The 18,639-nt window shown below is 32.2% G+C and overlaps 3 protein-coding genes and 1 pseudogene across 3 annotated transcripts; all 4 read right to left on the reverse strand.

The window, feature by feature from the left end:
* Positions 1-2,289: 2,289 nt before the first annotated feature.
* LOC106349670 lies at positions 2,290-5,255 on the reverse strand (annotated as a pseudogene).
* LOC125575354 (lon protease homolog 4, chloroplastic/mitochondrial-like) lies at positions 4,500-8,179 on the reverse strand. The gene is made up of 10 exons (XM_048734925.1): positions 8,027-8,179; positions 7,673-7,933; positions 7,521-7,586; positions 7,397-7,438; positions 7,183-7,305; positions 6,839-7,027; positions 6,346-6,391; positions 6,068-6,239; positions 5,770-5,836; positions 4,500-5,623 (listed from the first exon to the last, which is right to left on the reverse strand). Exons 1-10 carry the CDS (start codon positions 8,177-8,179, stop codon positions 5,324-5,326), a joined length of 1,419 nt encoding a protein of 472 aa, XP_048590882.1. The 3' UTR covers positions 4,500-5,323.
* A 1,011-nt stretch (positions 8,180-9,190) lies between these two features.
* LOC106349671 (lon protease homolog 4, chloroplastic/mitochondrial) lies at positions 9,191-15,010 on the reverse strand. The gene is made up of 3 exons (XM_048781813.1): positions 10,857-15,010; positions 10,168-10,728; positions 9,191-10,063 (listed from the first exon to the last, which is right to left on the reverse strand). Exons 1-3 carry the CDS (start codon positions 11,091-11,093, stop codon positions 9,890-9,892), a joined length of 972 nt encoding a protein of 323 aa, XP_048637770.1. The 5' UTR covers positions 11,094-15,010; the 3' UTR covers positions 9,191-9,889.
* On the reverse strand, positions 11,198-14,366 carry LOC125575338 (lon protease homolog 4, chloroplastic/mitochondrial-like). Its single transcript, XM_048734926.1, has 16 exons — positions 14,136-14,366; positions 13,841-14,041; positions 13,694-13,759; positions 13,577-13,618; positions 13,364-13,486; positions 13,059-13,250; positions 12,879-12,968; positions 12,763-12,795; positions 12,644-12,679; positions 12,557-12,563; positions 12,296-12,467; positions 11,923-12,047; positions 11,715-11,845; positions 11,403-11,507; positions 11,257-11,315; positions 11,198-11,201 (listed from the first exon to the last, which is right to left on the reverse strand). The coding sequence occupies exons 1-16, from the start codon at positions 14,364-14,366 to the stop codon at positions 11,198-11,200; spliced, it is 1,617 nt and encodes a 538-aa protein (XP_048590883.1).
* Positions 15,011-18,639: the final 3,629 nt, after the last annotated feature.

The following is an 18,639-nucleotide window of genomic DNA, read 5'->3' on the forward strand; positions in this document are numbered from 1 at the left end:
CTGATTTAATCGCCGGAAGTTAGTATAGTAAAAGTTGCTTCACAAAGAAACCGGAAGCAGTTTGAACGTAAGAAGAAGACTTGAAAAAAAAAAAAAAAAAAAAAAAAAAAAAAAAAAAAAAAAAAAAAAAAAGAAGACTTGACTAATGGTGTCATAAACACTTCCAAAAAAGGGAAACAAAAATGGAAACAAAATTTAAGAGGAAAATAGAAAAGCGTATTAAAGAAAGAAAGAGCGATACAACATTATTTCCATTTATATCAGTCATTCTTAAGAAAAGAAACTTGAACCTGCTTTTAGGTCTAGCTGTCGGCAGCAAGGAAATTTTTTCTTGTGTATGCCCTAGTGGCTTTCGTAACACCAACGCTTTGATTTCTTTTCTAATAATTTTTTTTCTATCATTATGGTTTTATTCTTGTTGTTTTTCTCAAAATTTCTAGAAATATTTTCGTTTTCTTCCAACTTTTGTAATAGGAAAACATACTCGTTTTATTCTGATTTTCGCTTTGTAATGGTTATTCAAATTGTTAGAGTGGTTTTACAGCAAACTTAGTTGAAGCGGCTTCATCTGAAACATATTTTAACCAAAACAACTTTTCAGGCATGCAATCAATCTTTATATGGAGAACCGATCTCAAACCCTTCTATGTATCTAAATTACACTAAGATATTATTGAGTACCTAATATAATTGTCTAGTACATGACTAACTAATTCAAATACTTAGGCTAATATGTATTTTTGGTATTTGTCAATATTTAGTTTTTATGTTTTAACAACTGTATGTGAAGTTCACTACTCTTACTCTCAGAAGAGGAGGTGGTGCTAAGAGCAGTCAAAGAAGCCAGAGCATGTCAAGCAGCTCAAAAGACAACTCGAAACCCTATCAACCGGTCTGAACCTTCTCGTAAGTTTTGCTCCACCTCTTTGGCAACTCCTGGTATATCTTGCTTTGTGGATGCAGCTTGGGATGAGAGGTCGGGTAATGGGGGTATGGGATGGGTTTTCACTAATCGACCAACTGGTTTAGCTCTTCAAGATTCAACAAACCGACGACATGTGTCTTCTGCTCTAACGGCGGAAACGCTCGCGGTTAAAGCTGCTCTTTCCGCAGCCGTCTTGTCTGGACTCCGCTCGCTCACACGCTGTTCTCGGATTCCAAGACCCTCGTTACTCTGCTTACTTCAGGTGGCAAGTGTATCGAGCTTCAAGGTTTGTTACATGACATCCATATGCTATGTACCTTCCTTGATTCTATCTCCTTCCGCTTTGTTCCCCGTTTACATAATGTTGAGGCTGATACCTTAGCTAAGGCAGCTCTCTTTAATCTTTCATGTTTGGCCTCTGAGGCTATGTAAGACTTTTTATGATTATGAAGGTTTGTTCAAAAAAAGAAAGAAGTTCACTACAAATAAGTTTGACTTTAAAGTTAAAACAATAATTTTAAATAGTGTTTCTTATATTTATAGAATTAATAGTTGTTAATTTTAGTTTGTGTACATTTCATTCGCACAAATCTTTGGTTTGTCATGAATCATGATGTGTCTGATGTTTTCACATATAGTTCAAAGACAAGTTTTGTATGGTTGACGGACGAGTCTTCCAAAATTATTTAAAATGACAACAATATGGTTTGAAGAAACCAAGTATACAAATTTATTGAAAATATTAGAAATAGATTCAGTTTAGTCAAGTACAATTTAATAATTTTGAACCGACAACTCGATTACTATCCGCAATATATTGAAACTATTTCGAGCTCGACAAAATCTTGGAAATGTAACTAAACCCAAACCAAACCCGATTAAATTCAAACCGAATCCGACAAACCTGAATGAGCCACAAACCAAAATCCGATTGGGATCCGAGCGCCAAATCCTGATTATCACAATAGATATATTTCTAATTTCTTAACGCTACAATTTTTTTTGAGAATATTTAGTATAACTATATTTAAATTGTATGGTAGAGATCTCATATACACTAGATAATATGATAAAATAATATCAAACTCGAATTTATAAAATTTAATAAAAATATAAACTGTAAGTCAACTATAAAATTTAATAAAACGAATTTACAGTATATATATATTCTAAAATGTAGAAATCTGAAGAATGTTTTTTTTTGTATACTAATAAATCGATAAATTAATAAAATACCATTGTCCCATTATTATTAATATATAGAGTTTTTACTATAAACCATATAAAATATATAAAATATTGGATTTGATAAAGAAAGTCAATTAATAAAAAATAGTAAAATTCATAAACTTATATTTGTATGAGATTGTATTTTTTTTTCTCGCAAGAAAGTCCATTTATACAAAATAGTAAAAAAGGTTGATGGCAAATAAGGAATTGGGGGACCAACGACAGAGGATTATATTAAGTGAAGAGTATGGTAATCGTCCTGATAATATTCTACAAGCCTACTTTAGTTGTATATGCATCTATACGGCTCTGCCAGTTCCTATAAGTGTTACAATGAAACTGTAACTAGAAAAATGAATCTGAGTTCATTAAGTAATAGTCTGGATGAGAAGATTAGGACAAAGACTATGGTTATGAGAGCAAAGTTTGATAAATATTGGGAAAGTCTAAAAGATATTAATAAATTGTTGTTTGTGCCAGTGTCTTTGATTAGAGGAATAAAATGAAGTTTACCGGTCTTTGCTTTGATTAACTTTATGGAAAATATAGTATACTGTCAAAGGATCGCAATGACTCAATGGGTAATGTTACGAACATACATTTTGAAGAGTATAATAGTTTAGAGCATCATCTAATGATCCAACAGTTGGGTCATCATCTCTGAGTGGACAAGAGTCATTCTGTTGCAAGTGATTTGTTTGATAGGATGGAAGTAGTAAATGAGTGTGGACATGAAAGAATGGACTCTGTGTACAAGGAGATGGTGAATTAGTTAGGATTTTTTTTTGAATTAAACAAGGTATCATGACCCCACAGAAGTGGTCAAGACAAGTCACGTATTACCACGTGTCGGTCTTATATCCTTGCCGATGCCAAAATGTTAATTTTTCAGTAGCCAGGATTTGAACCCTGGTAGTTTACCGTATTAGGCTTTTGACTTCAAGTTAATCACTACCAGACCACAAACCCTGGTTTTATTAGTTAAGATTTAAAGATGCAAGGACTAAACTAGTTCCTGTTATACTTGAAGGAGAAAGCGTAAAATCTCAAACCCAATCTTTTTGGAATTCCTTAAGATGTTTTAAGATGGTGGAGGATCTAACAGTTCAAAGTATCATATATTAGCTGCAATAGCTAATGTTCTAGCTATGCAAGTCTCTTCTCGTAGTTTGGTTTGTTATTTGTTTTTTATTGGGTTTACTTTGGATTTTCGGTTTTTTTTTGGATTTTTGAGTTTAAACCTGAATCTGATCAAATCGTAATTAATTCGATTATGTTTCAGATTTTACAATAAAACAGAAAACAAAACAAAGTTCATCCTGTTGTATGAATTATAAATACATAATAATGGTGAAAAAATTTTAAGAACCGTTAGAAGATCAGCCTATATGTAATTTCAATAGTGTATATAGTAAAAACAACAAAAGAGGAAGATCCCAAGTGAAAGTGATTTGTGGAACTGTCTTCTAATGGTCATAGCCAAAGGCTAGCTCGAAGATCTGCTCATATTGACGAAATGAACATCGAGCCCTTCTTTAACACTTTCCTCAAGACCCTCAAAATCCCTCCGGTTAGCCTCTGGGAATATTATCACCTTCACTTGGCTCCGCCTTGCAGCCATAGTCTTTTCCTTAAGCTGAGAAATATAGATGTTTAGTATATTAAAATTCACTTAAAAGAAACAACAAAGTAATTCTAGTGTGTTGGTTGTTAACTTACGCCGCCAATTGGAAGAATCCTACCGGTCAGAGTGACCTCTCCGGTCATTGCAAGATCCTTTCTCACAGACTTCTTCATGGCAAGTGAGAGCAAGTAAGTGATCATTGTGCAGCCTGCGCTAGGACCGTCTTTTGGTGTGGCTCCTTCAGGAACATGTAAATGAAGCTTAGAATTCGCAAAGAAGAGGTTGTCAGGTTCTTTCTCAAACATTATTCTTCTGGCAACTGTGTGAGCTATCTCTGCGCTTTCTTTCATCACACTTCCAAGGTGACCCGTTATATGAAGACCACCTTTGCCTTCTTCTATAAAGGTTGTCTCTATGTATAACGGTGATCCGCCCATGGATGTCCAAGCTAGACCCATTACTACCCCGACTGGCGTCTGCTCATACAGCTTCTCTCCTTTGAAAACCGGTTTGCCTAGATAATCTGCAAGGTTTGATTCATCAATAGTAAACTTCTCAGCTACCTCTCTGCTCTCCTCTCTCGTCGAACCCCACCAACTGCGTGTTCGAATACCTTAAGAACATCAGCTAATCGCAAATATTCATTTGTTAACTCAATGGATCCTTCTGCAGCGGTTTCCGAGGACTCTAAATCGACCATAGCCGCTTTGGCGGATGCTTGTTGGCGTACAAGTTTAAGAGCAATCTGTTAGTAAACCAAAATAATTTCAGATTGCTTAGCATCCAAGTTAAAAAAGCTCGGAGTATATAGTGTAATTTTAGATTGCTTGGCATCCAAGTTAAGAAGTTTGTACTATATTTAGTGACCTTACCTTACGAAAAATCTTTTCAATCTGCTTCTGGAGATTTCGAACTCCTGCTTCTCTGCAGTAGTTTTCTATCAAGGAAAGAAGAGCCGCGTCGCTCACGTCAACTTGTTCAGGCTTCATGCCACATTTTCTTTGTACAATTTTCACCAAATAGTCTCTAGCAATATGCATTTTCTCATCGGCAGTGTACCCTGCGAGTTCTATAACCTCCATCCTGTCTAGTAGAGGACCTGGAAGCCTATCTATATTGTTTGCTGTGCATACAAACAAAACCTACAACCAAAAAAAATTGATTAGGATGAAAGTTCAAAAAAAGGTGAATAAGAAAAAGAGAGAGTACCTTTGATAAGTCGATAGGAACATCAAGAAAGTAATCTAGAAAATGTGCATTTTGCTCTGGGTCAAGAAGCTCCAACAACGCACCCTCTGGATCTCTACTACTGTTTCCAAGCTGCCAGTGAACCAAGTGACAATCGTTGCAAATAATCTCTAAAGACAAATTCAATTCAAAAAGACTAACAACTCATCCTAGCTTAATTACCTTATCAATCTCATCGAGCAGAACAAGAGGATTCTCTGTTCCCACTTCCTTTAGACACTGCACCATCTTTCCGGGCGTGGCACCAATATATACTCTACGGTCCCCCTATAAGTGAACACATTTTAGATGATGACTTATGTTATAAAATATGTCAGTTCTCTAGTGTTTTTTTTTTGTTGTTGGAGAAAAGACAAGTTTGCTATGTGAAATATTTTTCTCCAACTGTTTTTTTTGTTGGAGAAAAGACAACTGTTTGCTATGTGAAATATTTTTCTCCAACTGTTTATGTCATGCAGTAGTATGTATACCTTGATCTCGGAACTATCAGATAGTCCTCCAACAGCGAGCCGAAAGAACTTGCGGCCAAGAGCACGTGCGACAGAACGAGCAACGCTAGTTTTTCCTACCCCAGGAGGGCCAGAGAGACAAATGATCTTCCCTTTTTGACACACAAAAAAAAAAACAGTTCAGTTTCACAATTTTTATAAAGACAGAAGTTAACCAGAAGGGCAGAGACACTACCCTCTGGATTGCCTGTAAGATTTGCAACAGCAATAAACTCTAGTATTCTTTCTTTTACAACATGTAATCCGTAGTGATCCTCGTCAAGAATCTTTTCTGCCCGTAGGACATCAAAGTTCTCATCACTGCAAAGAGAGACTGTTATATAAGAGCATCTGGTTGATTGAGTTTCTCACAGAAATTTTTAATATTTAAATTATAATAACCATTGACAATTTAACACTTGTAAAAATGTCTCTAGAGAAGTAGTATGTTCATTGACAATTCAAACCTTTTTCTTTTTGGGAAAATTTCATACCGTTTTTATATTACATTCTGTTAAAAAAACCATGAACATATGAAGCCAAATAGCAAACCTGCAGTTTCCCCAAGGCAACGCAGTCAACCAATCAAGGTAGCTATAGATACTATCGGTGCTACCAAAACCGTATTCTTTCCTATCAAGGTTCGCAAGCTCTTCTTCTATGACTTCTAGGACATGTTTCGGAATTTTCTCTTTAATAGGTTCAATCCTTTTCCTAAACGTGTCTGCAGAGAAAGAACATAATTTATAAGCTTCAATCACTTTACACTCATCGATGCATAACTCTCGGTACTCAAACTATAGAAAATACTCCTACAGTAGTAGACTAACCAGAAAGTCGGTTTTGTTTGACGTATTCAGCAGAACCATATTCCTCCTGCATTGAGACACTTAAATATCAACCAATAATACGAAACATAATACACCAAACATAATTGTAAATTTTGTGTGGAGAGCTGAAAACCTTTTTGTCTTCAAAAGTCTTTCCTGTGGATTCCTAAAATACGAATGAAAGGAGATGAGGATTTATTCTATATAAAACATATATTGTTTGCAAAAAGAAAATCTTGATGAGCTGAAAACCTTTTTGTCTTCAACAGTAGCATGAGTCACCGGGAAAATGGAGGCATGAAACACTCGAATTTTGCTAATTTCCACTAGTTTTTTAACCAAGTCCAGACGCTTATGAATCTGGATCGAAAGAAACCAATATGAGAAGCTTACTAAAAATGGAATATCATCCTTTTAAAAATAAAATAAAAATGGAATATCATTCTTTTTGAGGTAATTTCAGCATAAAAAAAGAAACCGTTAAACTACTTACATCCAATTCTTCAAGAACCTCCTGAATTTTATGTTTGTTAGCGCCACAGATCCCGGCTCCAAAATCGGCTAACTTTTGGTAATTGAAGTCAGTAGCATCAAAGATCCCAGCTCTAAGGCCGGTAAAATTTCTTCTTCTTTTTTGTAATAAAAACTCGGCTAACTTTCGATAGTTGGAGTCACCTATAACCTATAAAATTCAAAGGAAATCAACTAAGATACTGGATACGATCCTGCATTATTACTGTCTACTTTTACTGTTTTTGCAGTTAGTTTAACGGGTGATATTTTCTGATATATATCATTTGTGCTCAGCAAGCAGTACCAAATATGGAGTAAACATGCCTGTGTATAGGTCTGAACTCGATTCCTGAAGAGTGATGTTGTCTCTAAGACATCCCTAAGCATAGAAATAACCTCAATGTATGTTGCCTTGATGACCTCATCGTCCTTATCATATGGCTTATCCTGCAAATAAAGAACACAGAGGCACATATATATGAAATGGATTATAGATTTTTTGTATAACAAAAGGAAAGAATTGAAAACAGAAACACACCTTTATATGTTGAGCTTTGACAGTTAGAGGATTTCTATTCACCTGTGTAAAAGACAAAGCGCATGGTTACTTTTAATGAACTTCTAAAAGAATAAAGTTGAAGAATGCTTCTCCATTAACTTACCATCTCTGTTATTTGAAGTCGTTTGCGACCAACAAGGATGACTTGCTTACCTTGGATACTTAAAATCTGGAAAACAAATTTGGCAAATGGTTAAAAGTATTTCAAGTAGAGACAAGGAAAAAAAAATACAGTGCTAACGTATGGTATGTAACCTGAGCAAGTGTGCCAACTTGGTAAATTTTTTTAAGCAACTCTTTGCCTTTCAACTTATCTAGGATATTCACTGTTTCAAAGCCATAATAAGATGAAGCAGTTGAAGCGTATTTGTCATCCTTCAAAAGGAAAGCCCCTGCATATGGAGCTTGTCCACTTTTGCTCTCTTGTAGAGCTGCAAGTACTTTAGGATCCTTGACATAGAGTGGCATGTAAAAACCAGGAATAAGAGGCTTGCGTAGCAACGGCAATGCTACAACCTGCAAGTGAACCAACACAAAGCTTAATGAAAAGAGTTGTACCCAACAGTGACGTTATAGAAGTTTCTAGCTTTTCAGAGAATTTCTGCTAACCGTTTGACAATCGTCGATGCATGGTTTAGCAGAGACAGTGTCGGTAGGCTTGGAATCGGTTAGTGTCGTTAAGAAAGCTCGACGAGCCAATTTGTGGGAACTCCGATTCCTTAACCGGCTAGTCACGTGATGGGATGTGAAGAGCTTCAGCATGAGGATAGAGGAAGATAGTGAGTAGAAAACTTGGGAACTTTAGGGTTACGCTTTGCCTTAAGAAGCAAGGAAGAAGACTAATGTTGTCAAAAGTTAAAACCCTTCCAAATAATAATCAAATAAAAGTATGATTTAATCACAGGATCAGCAAATTAGTATAATTAAAGAACCCTATATAGCTTTAGTTGCTTCACAAACAGATAAACCGGACGAAGCAGTTAAGAGCGTAAGAAGAAGGCTAATGTGTGTCTCAGGCAAACAATCCCTTTCATAAACACTTCCAAAAAAGAATGGAAACAAAATTTAAAAGGAAAACAGAAAAGCGTATTAAAGAAAGAAAAAAAGGATACAAAATTATTTTCCATTTCTTGTGCCGGGTGGATTTCGTAACATCGGCACTGTGATCTCTATCTAATAGTTTTCCTCTCTCTTTGTATTCTGACATTATGGTTTCTCAAAATTTCCAGGAATATTTTCATTTTCTTCCGGTCTTTGTTATCAGAGATATACTATTTGTTTTACTCCGATTTCGTTGTTATGGTTATTAGAGATTTTTTAATGGGGTTTAGAAAAAACTTCACTGAAGCGGCGGGACATATTTTAACCAAAGAAAAATACATATGTTTATTAGAGAAATTTAATTTATAAGAAAAGTGACTATAACACGTTGTAACGCGGGAAATCACTTCAATTGTTACAAAGTGTGGAACAAGACCATTATGGTACTAATGTATTGGCATAATCCAACCTAATTTCTTGTGGACATATCATCATTGATTTCTCTTGAAGTCGTATATGCAAGATCATATTTTCTAATGGTTTAGATGTTTTTTTTTCAAAAGCTTGTTTTTTTCGATGCAATGTATTCTATCAACTTTTCCGTTATTGTCTTTGGTAATAAAAAAAGTTTTGGACAAAAATAAACTTGAGAGGCCTGATTTAAAAGTAAGAAAACAACATTATAAGAGAAAGTGTAGATATTTAGTTATTGTAGCTCATCTTATCTTGTTCATATACTACTTCTGAAGCTCTTGTTTCATGTATTTACTATTTGGCCTTCTCAAATTTGAAAATTTCTTCGGTTAATGAAGCAAATTTAGTTATCTCTATACATGCCAATAAGCCATTTCTTATACTGTTTGTTATTTGTGAATCTTATTACAATATAAAATATATAATTAATATTCAATAAAGTAATAGACAAGATAAATTAATAAATTTTATCAGTTCTGTGTTAAATTTTATCGAGGGTTGTTAGGTCATCTTCTTCATCTAGTTTCTGAGTTCTTCTCCAATTGTGTGTTCTTGGAGATTTGTTCAATGTTGTTTTAGAATCTTTCTTCAATCATAGATTCGTTAGTGCACGCTTCTTTCCATTTACATGCAAAGAGCCGCATGAAAATCATAAATTACGGTTGCATAATAATCCTAAATCACAGCACAATTAGCACATGTAAAACTGCAATTACAAGAATATGAGAACTACATTAAAAAAAAAAACAGACTAAGAAGTAACTTGAACAGTGCAGTGAAAGAGGTAGCTAATTGAATTGGCTCTTATATAGTTCATCCTGTTGTAAGAAATACATACATAATAATGGTAAGATAAATCAAGAAACGTTAGAAGATCACCCTATAAATTACATATCAATAGTATATAGTAAAAAAAACGAGTTCATCCCAAGTAAAAGTGACTTGTGGAACTGACTTCTATTGTTCATAGCCAAAGGCTAGCTCAAAGATCTGCTCATATTCATCGACGAAATGAACATCGAGCCCTTCTTTAAAGCTTTCTTCAAGATGCTCAAAATCTATTCGGTTAGCCTCCGGGAATATTATCTCCTTCACTTGGCTCCTCCTTGCAGCCATAGTCTTCTCCTTAAGCTGAAGAAGATAGATTTTTAGTGTATTAAAATTCACTTTATAGAAACTGGTAGCTAAAAATAATAATAATAATAATAATCCTAGTGTGTTGGTTGTTTACTTACGCCGCCAATTGGAAGAATCCTACCGGTCAGAGTGACTTCTCCGGTCATTGCCAGATCCTTTCTTACAGGCTTCTTCATGGCAAGTGACAGCAAAGATGTGATCATTGTGCAGCCTGCACTTGGACCGTCTTTTGGTGTGGCTCCTTCAGGAACATGTAAATGAAGCTTAGAATTCGCAAAGAAGAGGTTATTGGGATCTTTATCAAACATTATTCTTCTGGCAACTGTATGAGCTATCTCTGCGCTTTCTTTCATCACACTCCCAAGGTGACCCGTTATATGAAGACCACCTTTGCCTTCCCCTTCTTCTACAAAGGTTGTCTCTATGTACAATGTTGAACCGCCCATGGATGTCCAAGCTAGACCCATTACAACCCCGACAGGCGTCTGCTCATAGATCTTCTCTCCTCGGAAAACCGGTTTGCCTACATAATCTGCAAGATTTGATTCATTAATCATAAACTTTTCAGCTACCTCTGTGCTCTGCTCAATGGATCCTTCTGCGGAGGACTCTAAATCGGTCTTAGCGGGGGCTCGTTGGCGTACAAGTTTAAGAGCAATCTGTTAACAAACCAAAATAATTTCAGATTGCTTGGCTCCCAAGTTAAAAATGTTTAGAGTATTTAATGTAATTTCCTATTACTTGGCACACAAGTTAAAAAGTCTGGTAATATTTTTGTGAGCTTTACCTTACGAAAAATCTTCTCGATCTGCTTTTGAAGATTTCGAACTCCTGCTTCTCTGCAGTAGTTTTCTATCAAGGAAAGAAGAGCCGTGTCGCTGAAATCAACCTGCTCAGGCTTAATGCCACATTTTCCGCTGACAATTTTCACCAAATAGTCTCTAGCAATATGCATTTTTTCATCGGTAGTGTACCCTGCCAGTGTAATAACCTCCATTCTATCTAGCAAAGGACCCGGAATCATATCTGTAACATTTGCTGTGCATACAAACAAAACCTACAACAACAAAAAATTGATTAGAAACTTGAAAATGAAAGTAAAAATAATGGTGAATAAGAAAAAGAAAATTACCTTTGACAAGTCGATAGTAACATCAAGAAAGTAATCTAGAAAATGTGAATTTTGCTGTGGATCCAGAAGCTCCAACAACGCACCCTCTGGATCTCTACTCCTTTTCTTTCCAAGCTGCCAAAGAACCAATTGACAATTGTTGTAAATAATATCAAAAGTTAATACGTTCGAAAAATCCAATTCAAGTCCTAGTTTAACTACCTTGTCAATCTCATCGAGCAGAACAAGAGGATTCTCTGTTCCCACTTCCTTTAGACACTGCACCATCTTTCCGGGCGTGGCACCAATATATACTCCACGGTCCCCCTATAAGTGAACACATTTTAGATGATGACATGTTATAAAACATTTCACTTTTCTAGTGTTTTTGTTGGAGAAAAGACCCCACATCTAAAACTTTAAAAGAAATTATGTAATCTAAGTGAATTGGCCCAAATCTTTTATTTTATTACTTAGTCAGAAATTTCCTATTTAGGTCTTTTCTCCAACAGTTTTAATCATACAATAGTATACCTTAATGTGGGAACTATCAGATAGTCCTCCAACAGCTAGCCGAAAGAACTTGCGGTCAAGAGCACGTGCGACAGAACGAGCAATACTTGTTTTTCCTACCCCAGGAGGGCCAGAGAGACAAATGATCTTTCCTGTTTGACACAAAAAAACAGTTCAGTTTCACAATATATATAAAGAGAAAGTGAACCAGAAAAGGCAAAGACAAGACCTTGTGGATTGCCCGTAAGTGTTCCGACAGCAATAAACTCTAGTATTCTTTCTTTTACGTCACGTAATCCGTAGTGATCCTCGTCAAGAATCTTTTCTGCTCGTAGGACATCAAAATTATCATCACTGCAAAGAGAGAGAGTGTTGTATAAAATCCTTATGTTTGATTGAGTTTCTCACACAAATTTTAATATTTAAATAACAATAACCATTGAAAATTTAACACTTGTAAAACTGTCTCTAGAGAAGTAGTATTCTCTCTTGTAAAAGAAATTTTCAAATCACTTTTTCTCTATTTTTATTTTTATTGTATAAGAGACTCGACAATGCTGATGCTCTAATAAACTATGAACGTATGAAGCAAAATGTCAAACCTGCATTTTCCCCAAGGCAACGCAGTCAACCAATCAACGTAGGTAAATATATCATCGGTGCTACCGTAATTGCGTATTATCCTATCAATTTTCGCAAACTGTTCTTCTATGACTTTTAGTACATGTTTCGGAATTTTCTCCTTAATAGGTTCAATCCTTTTCTTAAACGTGGCTGCAGAAAAAGAACAGAATTTGTAAGCTTCATTCTCTTTACAATATAGTAGTTAACTAACCAGAAAGTTTAGTTTATTTTAGCAGAACCAGACTCCTGCATTGGGACATTTAATATTCATTAGCCACTGATATACAATAACATCATAAATGTAAATTTTATGGGGAGATTAAAACCTTTTCGTCTTCATCATCAGTGTCTGATGTGGATTCCTATATACGAATGAAAAGATATGAGGAATTCATTCTATATAAATCATAATCGTTTACAAAAAAAATCTTGACGAGCTAAAAACCTTTTCGTCTTCATCAGCTTCTGCTGTGGATTCCTAAAATAAGAATGTAAAGAGATGAGGATTCATTCTCTATAAAAACATATCATCTACAAAAAAAAACCAGTAGCATGAGTCACCGGGAAAAGGGAGGCATGAAACAATTGAATTTTGTTCATCTCCACTTGCTTTTTAACCAATTCCAGAGTCAAGTTCAGACGCTTATGAACCTGAAACCAATATGAGAAGCTTACTAAAAATGGAATACCATACTGTTTGAAGAAATTTAAGCATAAAAAAGTAATAGGTAAACTCTTTACATCTAATTCTTCAAGAACCTCCTGAATTTTATGTTTTTTAGCGTCAGAGATCCCGGCTCCAAAATCGGCTAACTTTTGATAATTGAAGTCAACAGCCTCAAAGATCCCAGCTCCAGAATCGGTTAACTTTCTTCTTCTTTTTTGTAGTAAAAACTCGGCCAACTTTCGATAGTTAGAGTTACCTATATTATCCTATAGAATTCAAAGGAAATATACTAAGATACTTCGGCACTAGTGTACTTTATTGTGCGATTGCAGTTAGTTTATCGGATGATATTTTCCAACATAATATGGAGAGAACATGCCTGTGCATAGTTTTGAACTTGCTCCCTCCAGAGTGATGTTGTCTTTAAAACTTCCCTAAGCATTGAAATAACCTCAAAGTATGTTGACCTGATGACCTCATCGTCCTTGTCATATGGCTTATCCTGCAAACAAAGAACACACAATGGCACATATGAAAAAGATTATAGATGTTTTGTATAATGAAAGGAAAGACTTGAAATAACGAAACGCACCTTTAGATGATGAATTTTGACAGTTAGAGGGTCTTTACCCACCTGTATAAAAGACAAACCCTTACTTTTTTAATGAACTTTTAAGGTAACGTTGAAGAATGTTTCTCCATTACTTACCATCTCAGTTATTTGAAGTCGTTCTCGACCAATGACGATGACTTGCTCACCTTGGATACTTAAAATCTGGAAAAATTGGCAAATTGTTAAAAATATTTCTAAATAGAGACGAGGAAAAAAACACAGTGCTAAGGAGCGGTATGTAACCTGAGCAAGTGTGCCAACTTGGTGAATCACAGAAGAACCAGTTGAAGGGTCTTTGTCATCCTTCAAAAGGAAAGCCCCTGCATATGGAGTTTCTCCGCTTTTGCTCTCTTGTAAAGCTGCAAGTACTTTAGGATCCTTTACACAGAGTGGCATGTAAAAACCAGGAATAAGAGGTCCGTCTCGGAATGGCACTGCTATAACCTTCAATTTAAACAACAGAAAGGTTCAAAGTAATGTTATAAGAGTTTCTAGCTTTGGCCCTTCACTATAAACTCTGAAGCGAATTTCTACAAACCGTTAGACAATCGTCTAGGCAAGGTTTAGAAGAGACTATCGCTGAACATGACACGGTAGGCTTTGAATTAGTTAGTGTCGAGAAGAAAGCTCGACGAGCCAAATCATGGGAACTCCGGTTCCATCGGGTTTGCTGACTCCATGCCTTGAGGAGGAGTAAACTCCTATTAGCCGGGGTAGACCCAACCCTAATAGCCAGAGGCATGTGGTGGGAAGTGTAGGGCTTCAGCATTAGGAGAGGGAGAGAGAGAGGAAATTTCAGAAAAATTAGGGTTATGCTTTGACCTAAGGAGAAAGAAACAGTCAAGATATGCAAGAAGAAGATAATTCGTTTCACAGACGAAAAGCCCTTTTATAAACCCTTCCAAAAAAGGTAATAAAATCAAAAAGAAAATAGAAAACCCTAATAAAAAGTAAAAACTGATTTATTGTTTACGATTAACATTAATCTAGGATTAGGTTTTACAAATATGACACCTATTTGGTAAAAGACAAACGTGTAACACATGAAGTAACCGACTATGAGATGTTTTAACCTTGAACATTATATAATAATTTCGATTCAGTTATGATTTGTATTAGAATCGTTCATTATTTTCTTCTTTGAAATAAAATTTAAAAACATTTGAAACTTACATTTAAGAAAAAGAAAGAGCCAAAGAAGATTGTGAAAAAGAGACAAGAAACATGAAGAAAGAGAGAGGACAGAGAAAAACAAAATTTAATAGATTTTGTGTTTTGGCATAAAATCAACTAGATTTTCACCCACACATCTATGCGGATAAATTTTTATTTTATAAATATATAACGAATACCATCGCAAAACTTTAAAAGATATTTACATTTTAGTGTTATATATTGTGTAAATCTATAATGTTATCGGTTATGTTTCTTATTCAATATTATTAATATATAATGATTGGTTTTATATATTTTGCTTTATTATTATTTGTTATTAAATATTAATAAATTTTCGAATTTGGTAAAATAAATTCATAGTATGAAATAAAAACATTGAGAATCTCCTTCATTTTTTCTAATTTTTACAGACTAAATACAATACATTTTAAAATTTTATTTAGTTATACTAAAACTGATATTTTCTTAACATAATTTATATTTTCTATGTTATTTATTTTAGTATATTGTGGAATTTTATAAGTAAATACATTATAATAATACTATATTATTAATTATGAAATCAATCACTGTATTAATTTAAAATTTTTTAAAATTTTATTAAGATTTTGTTAGGTTTTTCAACATATTTTTTTATAATTAAAATAAAATTTAAATTTACAGTTAAAATTTATTTATTAATATCTATATAATTTATAAGATTTTTTTAGAAATGTTATATATTAAATAGATTAACTTAAATAGTCAAATGGATGTAATTGATGAAATATACCTAGTATGAATTTTTATGGTATTTCTTTTAATAAAGAAGATATAGAATATAATTATAAAATTTGAAAAATAGCATACACTTTTATTTTATTTTGTTTTATGATAAAATTTTATTTAAATTAATGTATAATAGTATATATTATTAATTACGAAATTAATCAATGGTATTAATTTAAATAAAATATTTTAAAATTTTAGAAATATTTTGTGAGATTTTTTCTCAACATTTTGTTTTAACTAAGAATAAAATTTAAATTTACAGTTAAAATTGATTTATTATTAATATCTTTATGTATTGAATAGATTAATATAAATAATTAAATAAATGTAATTAATGAAATGGACCTAATAAAACTAGTATGACTTTTTTATAGTAGATAAAAATTGTACTTCTCTTTTAATAGAGAAGATATATCCATATGTACACTAATTATATATTGTTTTCAAAATATTAAACAAACTAGATGATAACTCGCAGACACATGGATGGTGATATACTAACTAGATTTTTTAACCGCGCTACGCGCGGATAAGATATTATATGTATTTCTTAATTCTAAAAATAATGTATAATATTGTATTATATTATTTAAAGAATATAAAATAAGACTACATAACATAAATATATTTTTTATATTTTTTTTGTGGAAATCATTATGTTGTTTGATTGTTGTACTTAATTCACATATTTGCATAGATATTTGTGATAGATGAATAACTATATTTTTATTATCAGTAAATAATATATATTTATTATATAATATAAGAAAAATGGAATTATTTACTTTTTAACAAACTTGTCTCATGTTGGGGACTCGGTTATAGACATATCATATTCGAATGAAACATTTTTACACTTATCAATCTTCTTAACAATCAAGAAACAAATTTGAATATCAAAACAATATCTCATACGATCTCTTTGTGGAATAACTGCTCTGAAGAAATTGAATTTATGCATCAAAAAGGACTGGAAATGGATGTGCATATGTGTTATCTAAGTCAGCTTTACAAAAAATATTTATAGTTCATATATCATTTATGTCCATCCTATTTTTTTGTCCATCATTTCTTAAACATCTTGAAATAAGTAATGCTAATTAATAATAAACTTTTTGCTCACAAAATAAAAATCAAATTTGTTTAATTATCGCTTAATTTGTCTAACTGATATATGTATTTCTCAATTCTAAAAAATAATGTATAATATTGTATTACATTATTTAAAGAATGTAAAATATGACTACATAACATAAATATATTTTTTTAATTTTCTTTGTGGAAATCATTATATTGTTTGATTGTTGTACTTGATTCACATATTTGCATAGATATTTGTGATAGATGAATAAATATATTTTTATTATCAGTAAATAATATATATTGATTATATAATATAAGAAAAATAAAATTATTTACTTTTTAAACAAACTTGTCTCATGTTGGGGACTCGGTTATAGACATATCATATTCGAAGGAGACATTTTTACAGTTATCAATCTTCTTAACATTGAAAAAACAAATCTACATATCAAAACAATATCTCATACGATCTATTTATGGAATAACTACTCTGAAGAAATTGAATTTAGGCATCAAAAAAGACTGAAAATGGATGTGCAGATATGTTATCTAAGTCTGCTTCACAAAGTACTATTCATAGTTCATATATCATTAATGTCCATCCTATTTTTTTGTCCACCATTTCTTAAACATCTTGAAATAACTGATGCTAATTAATAATAAATTTTTTGCTGGAAAAAAAATCAAATTTGTCTAATTATCGCTTAAATATTTTATTAGTATGGTCTAAGAAGCTTTTAAGTGATATCATAGTTTAATTTATTAGTTTTTTTTTGTTAATTTTTAGAGGTTTTTGTATTTAAGATTTTTTTCCATATTAAGCTTCTATTTCTTTCACAGAATTGATATATATATATATATCATAAAAATTACCATCAAATCAGTTTTACTTATTTATTATTTTGTTTTAACGAAAATACACTTTTTAAATAATTTAATTTAAAATAAAATTATATATTAATTTGCTGTATTTTAACAATTTCATTGATTTAATTAATTTGCTTTGGTGGATAACTTAAAAAGTTTTCATATGAATCGGGGAAAGCAAGTTTATGTTGTTATATTATATTTATTTGTGTATATAGAATCTATATATAATGCTAGTGTAATAAAGAAAGAACATTATTTTTTTGTAACTTCAAAAAGATACATTATTACAATTTGAAATGAATCAAAATTGAATAAAATGGTAATTAAATATTTGTAAATCTAATTGTTTAGTTGGATTCTCATGAAAAAAAAATCGATTGGTTAAACAAATGTTTCAAAATTTGTTGTGGTATTGTTTTGTCTATAAATTATAAAATTTATTGAATTAATATATTTAATTATTGCATCCTTAAATAATATTTTATTAAGACATTAGAAAAATATGTTTTGAGTTGTTTTGTCAAAATTGTACAAAAATCTATGCTTTTTCATATTTGTAACTTCAAAAAGATACATTATGACAATTTGAAATTAATCAAAATTGAATAAAATGGTAATCAAATATTTATAAATCTAATTATTTTTTTTATCTTGTTTAGTTGGATTCTCATGAAAAAAAATTGATAGGTTAAACAAATGTTTCAAAATTTGTTGTCTTATTGTTTTGTCTATAAATTACAAAATTTATTGAATTAATATATTTAATTATTGCACCCTTAAATAATATTTTATTAAGACATTAGAGAAGTATGTTTTGAGTTGTTTTGTCAAAATTTTACAAAAATCTATGCTTTTTCATATTTGTCACGAAAATTTATATGTTAAACTTACTTTTACAAAATTCTTAACTTTGTTACGAAAACAAAAATCTATGCTTTTTCATATTTGTCAACGTTCTCACACTTTCTAAGAATATATTAGCTTAGTCACTTACTTATTTTTTTTTTACAAAACAAAGTATCGGAGTCTTGAAAGTTGAATTAATATTATTGTAAATGTACATAAGAGTTTGTGATTATATACTTAGTGGTTCTTGTATATGTGTCCAATAAAGTTTCAATGGCTTAGTGGTAACTGTCATT

Source organism: Brassica napus, chromosome A6, assembly GCF_020379485.1.
Source record: "Brassica napus cultivar Da-Ae chromosome A6, Da-Ae, whole genome shotgun sequence".
NCBI lineage: Eukaryota > Viridiplantae > Streptophyta > Magnoliopsida > Brassicales > Brassicaceae > Brassica > Brassica napus.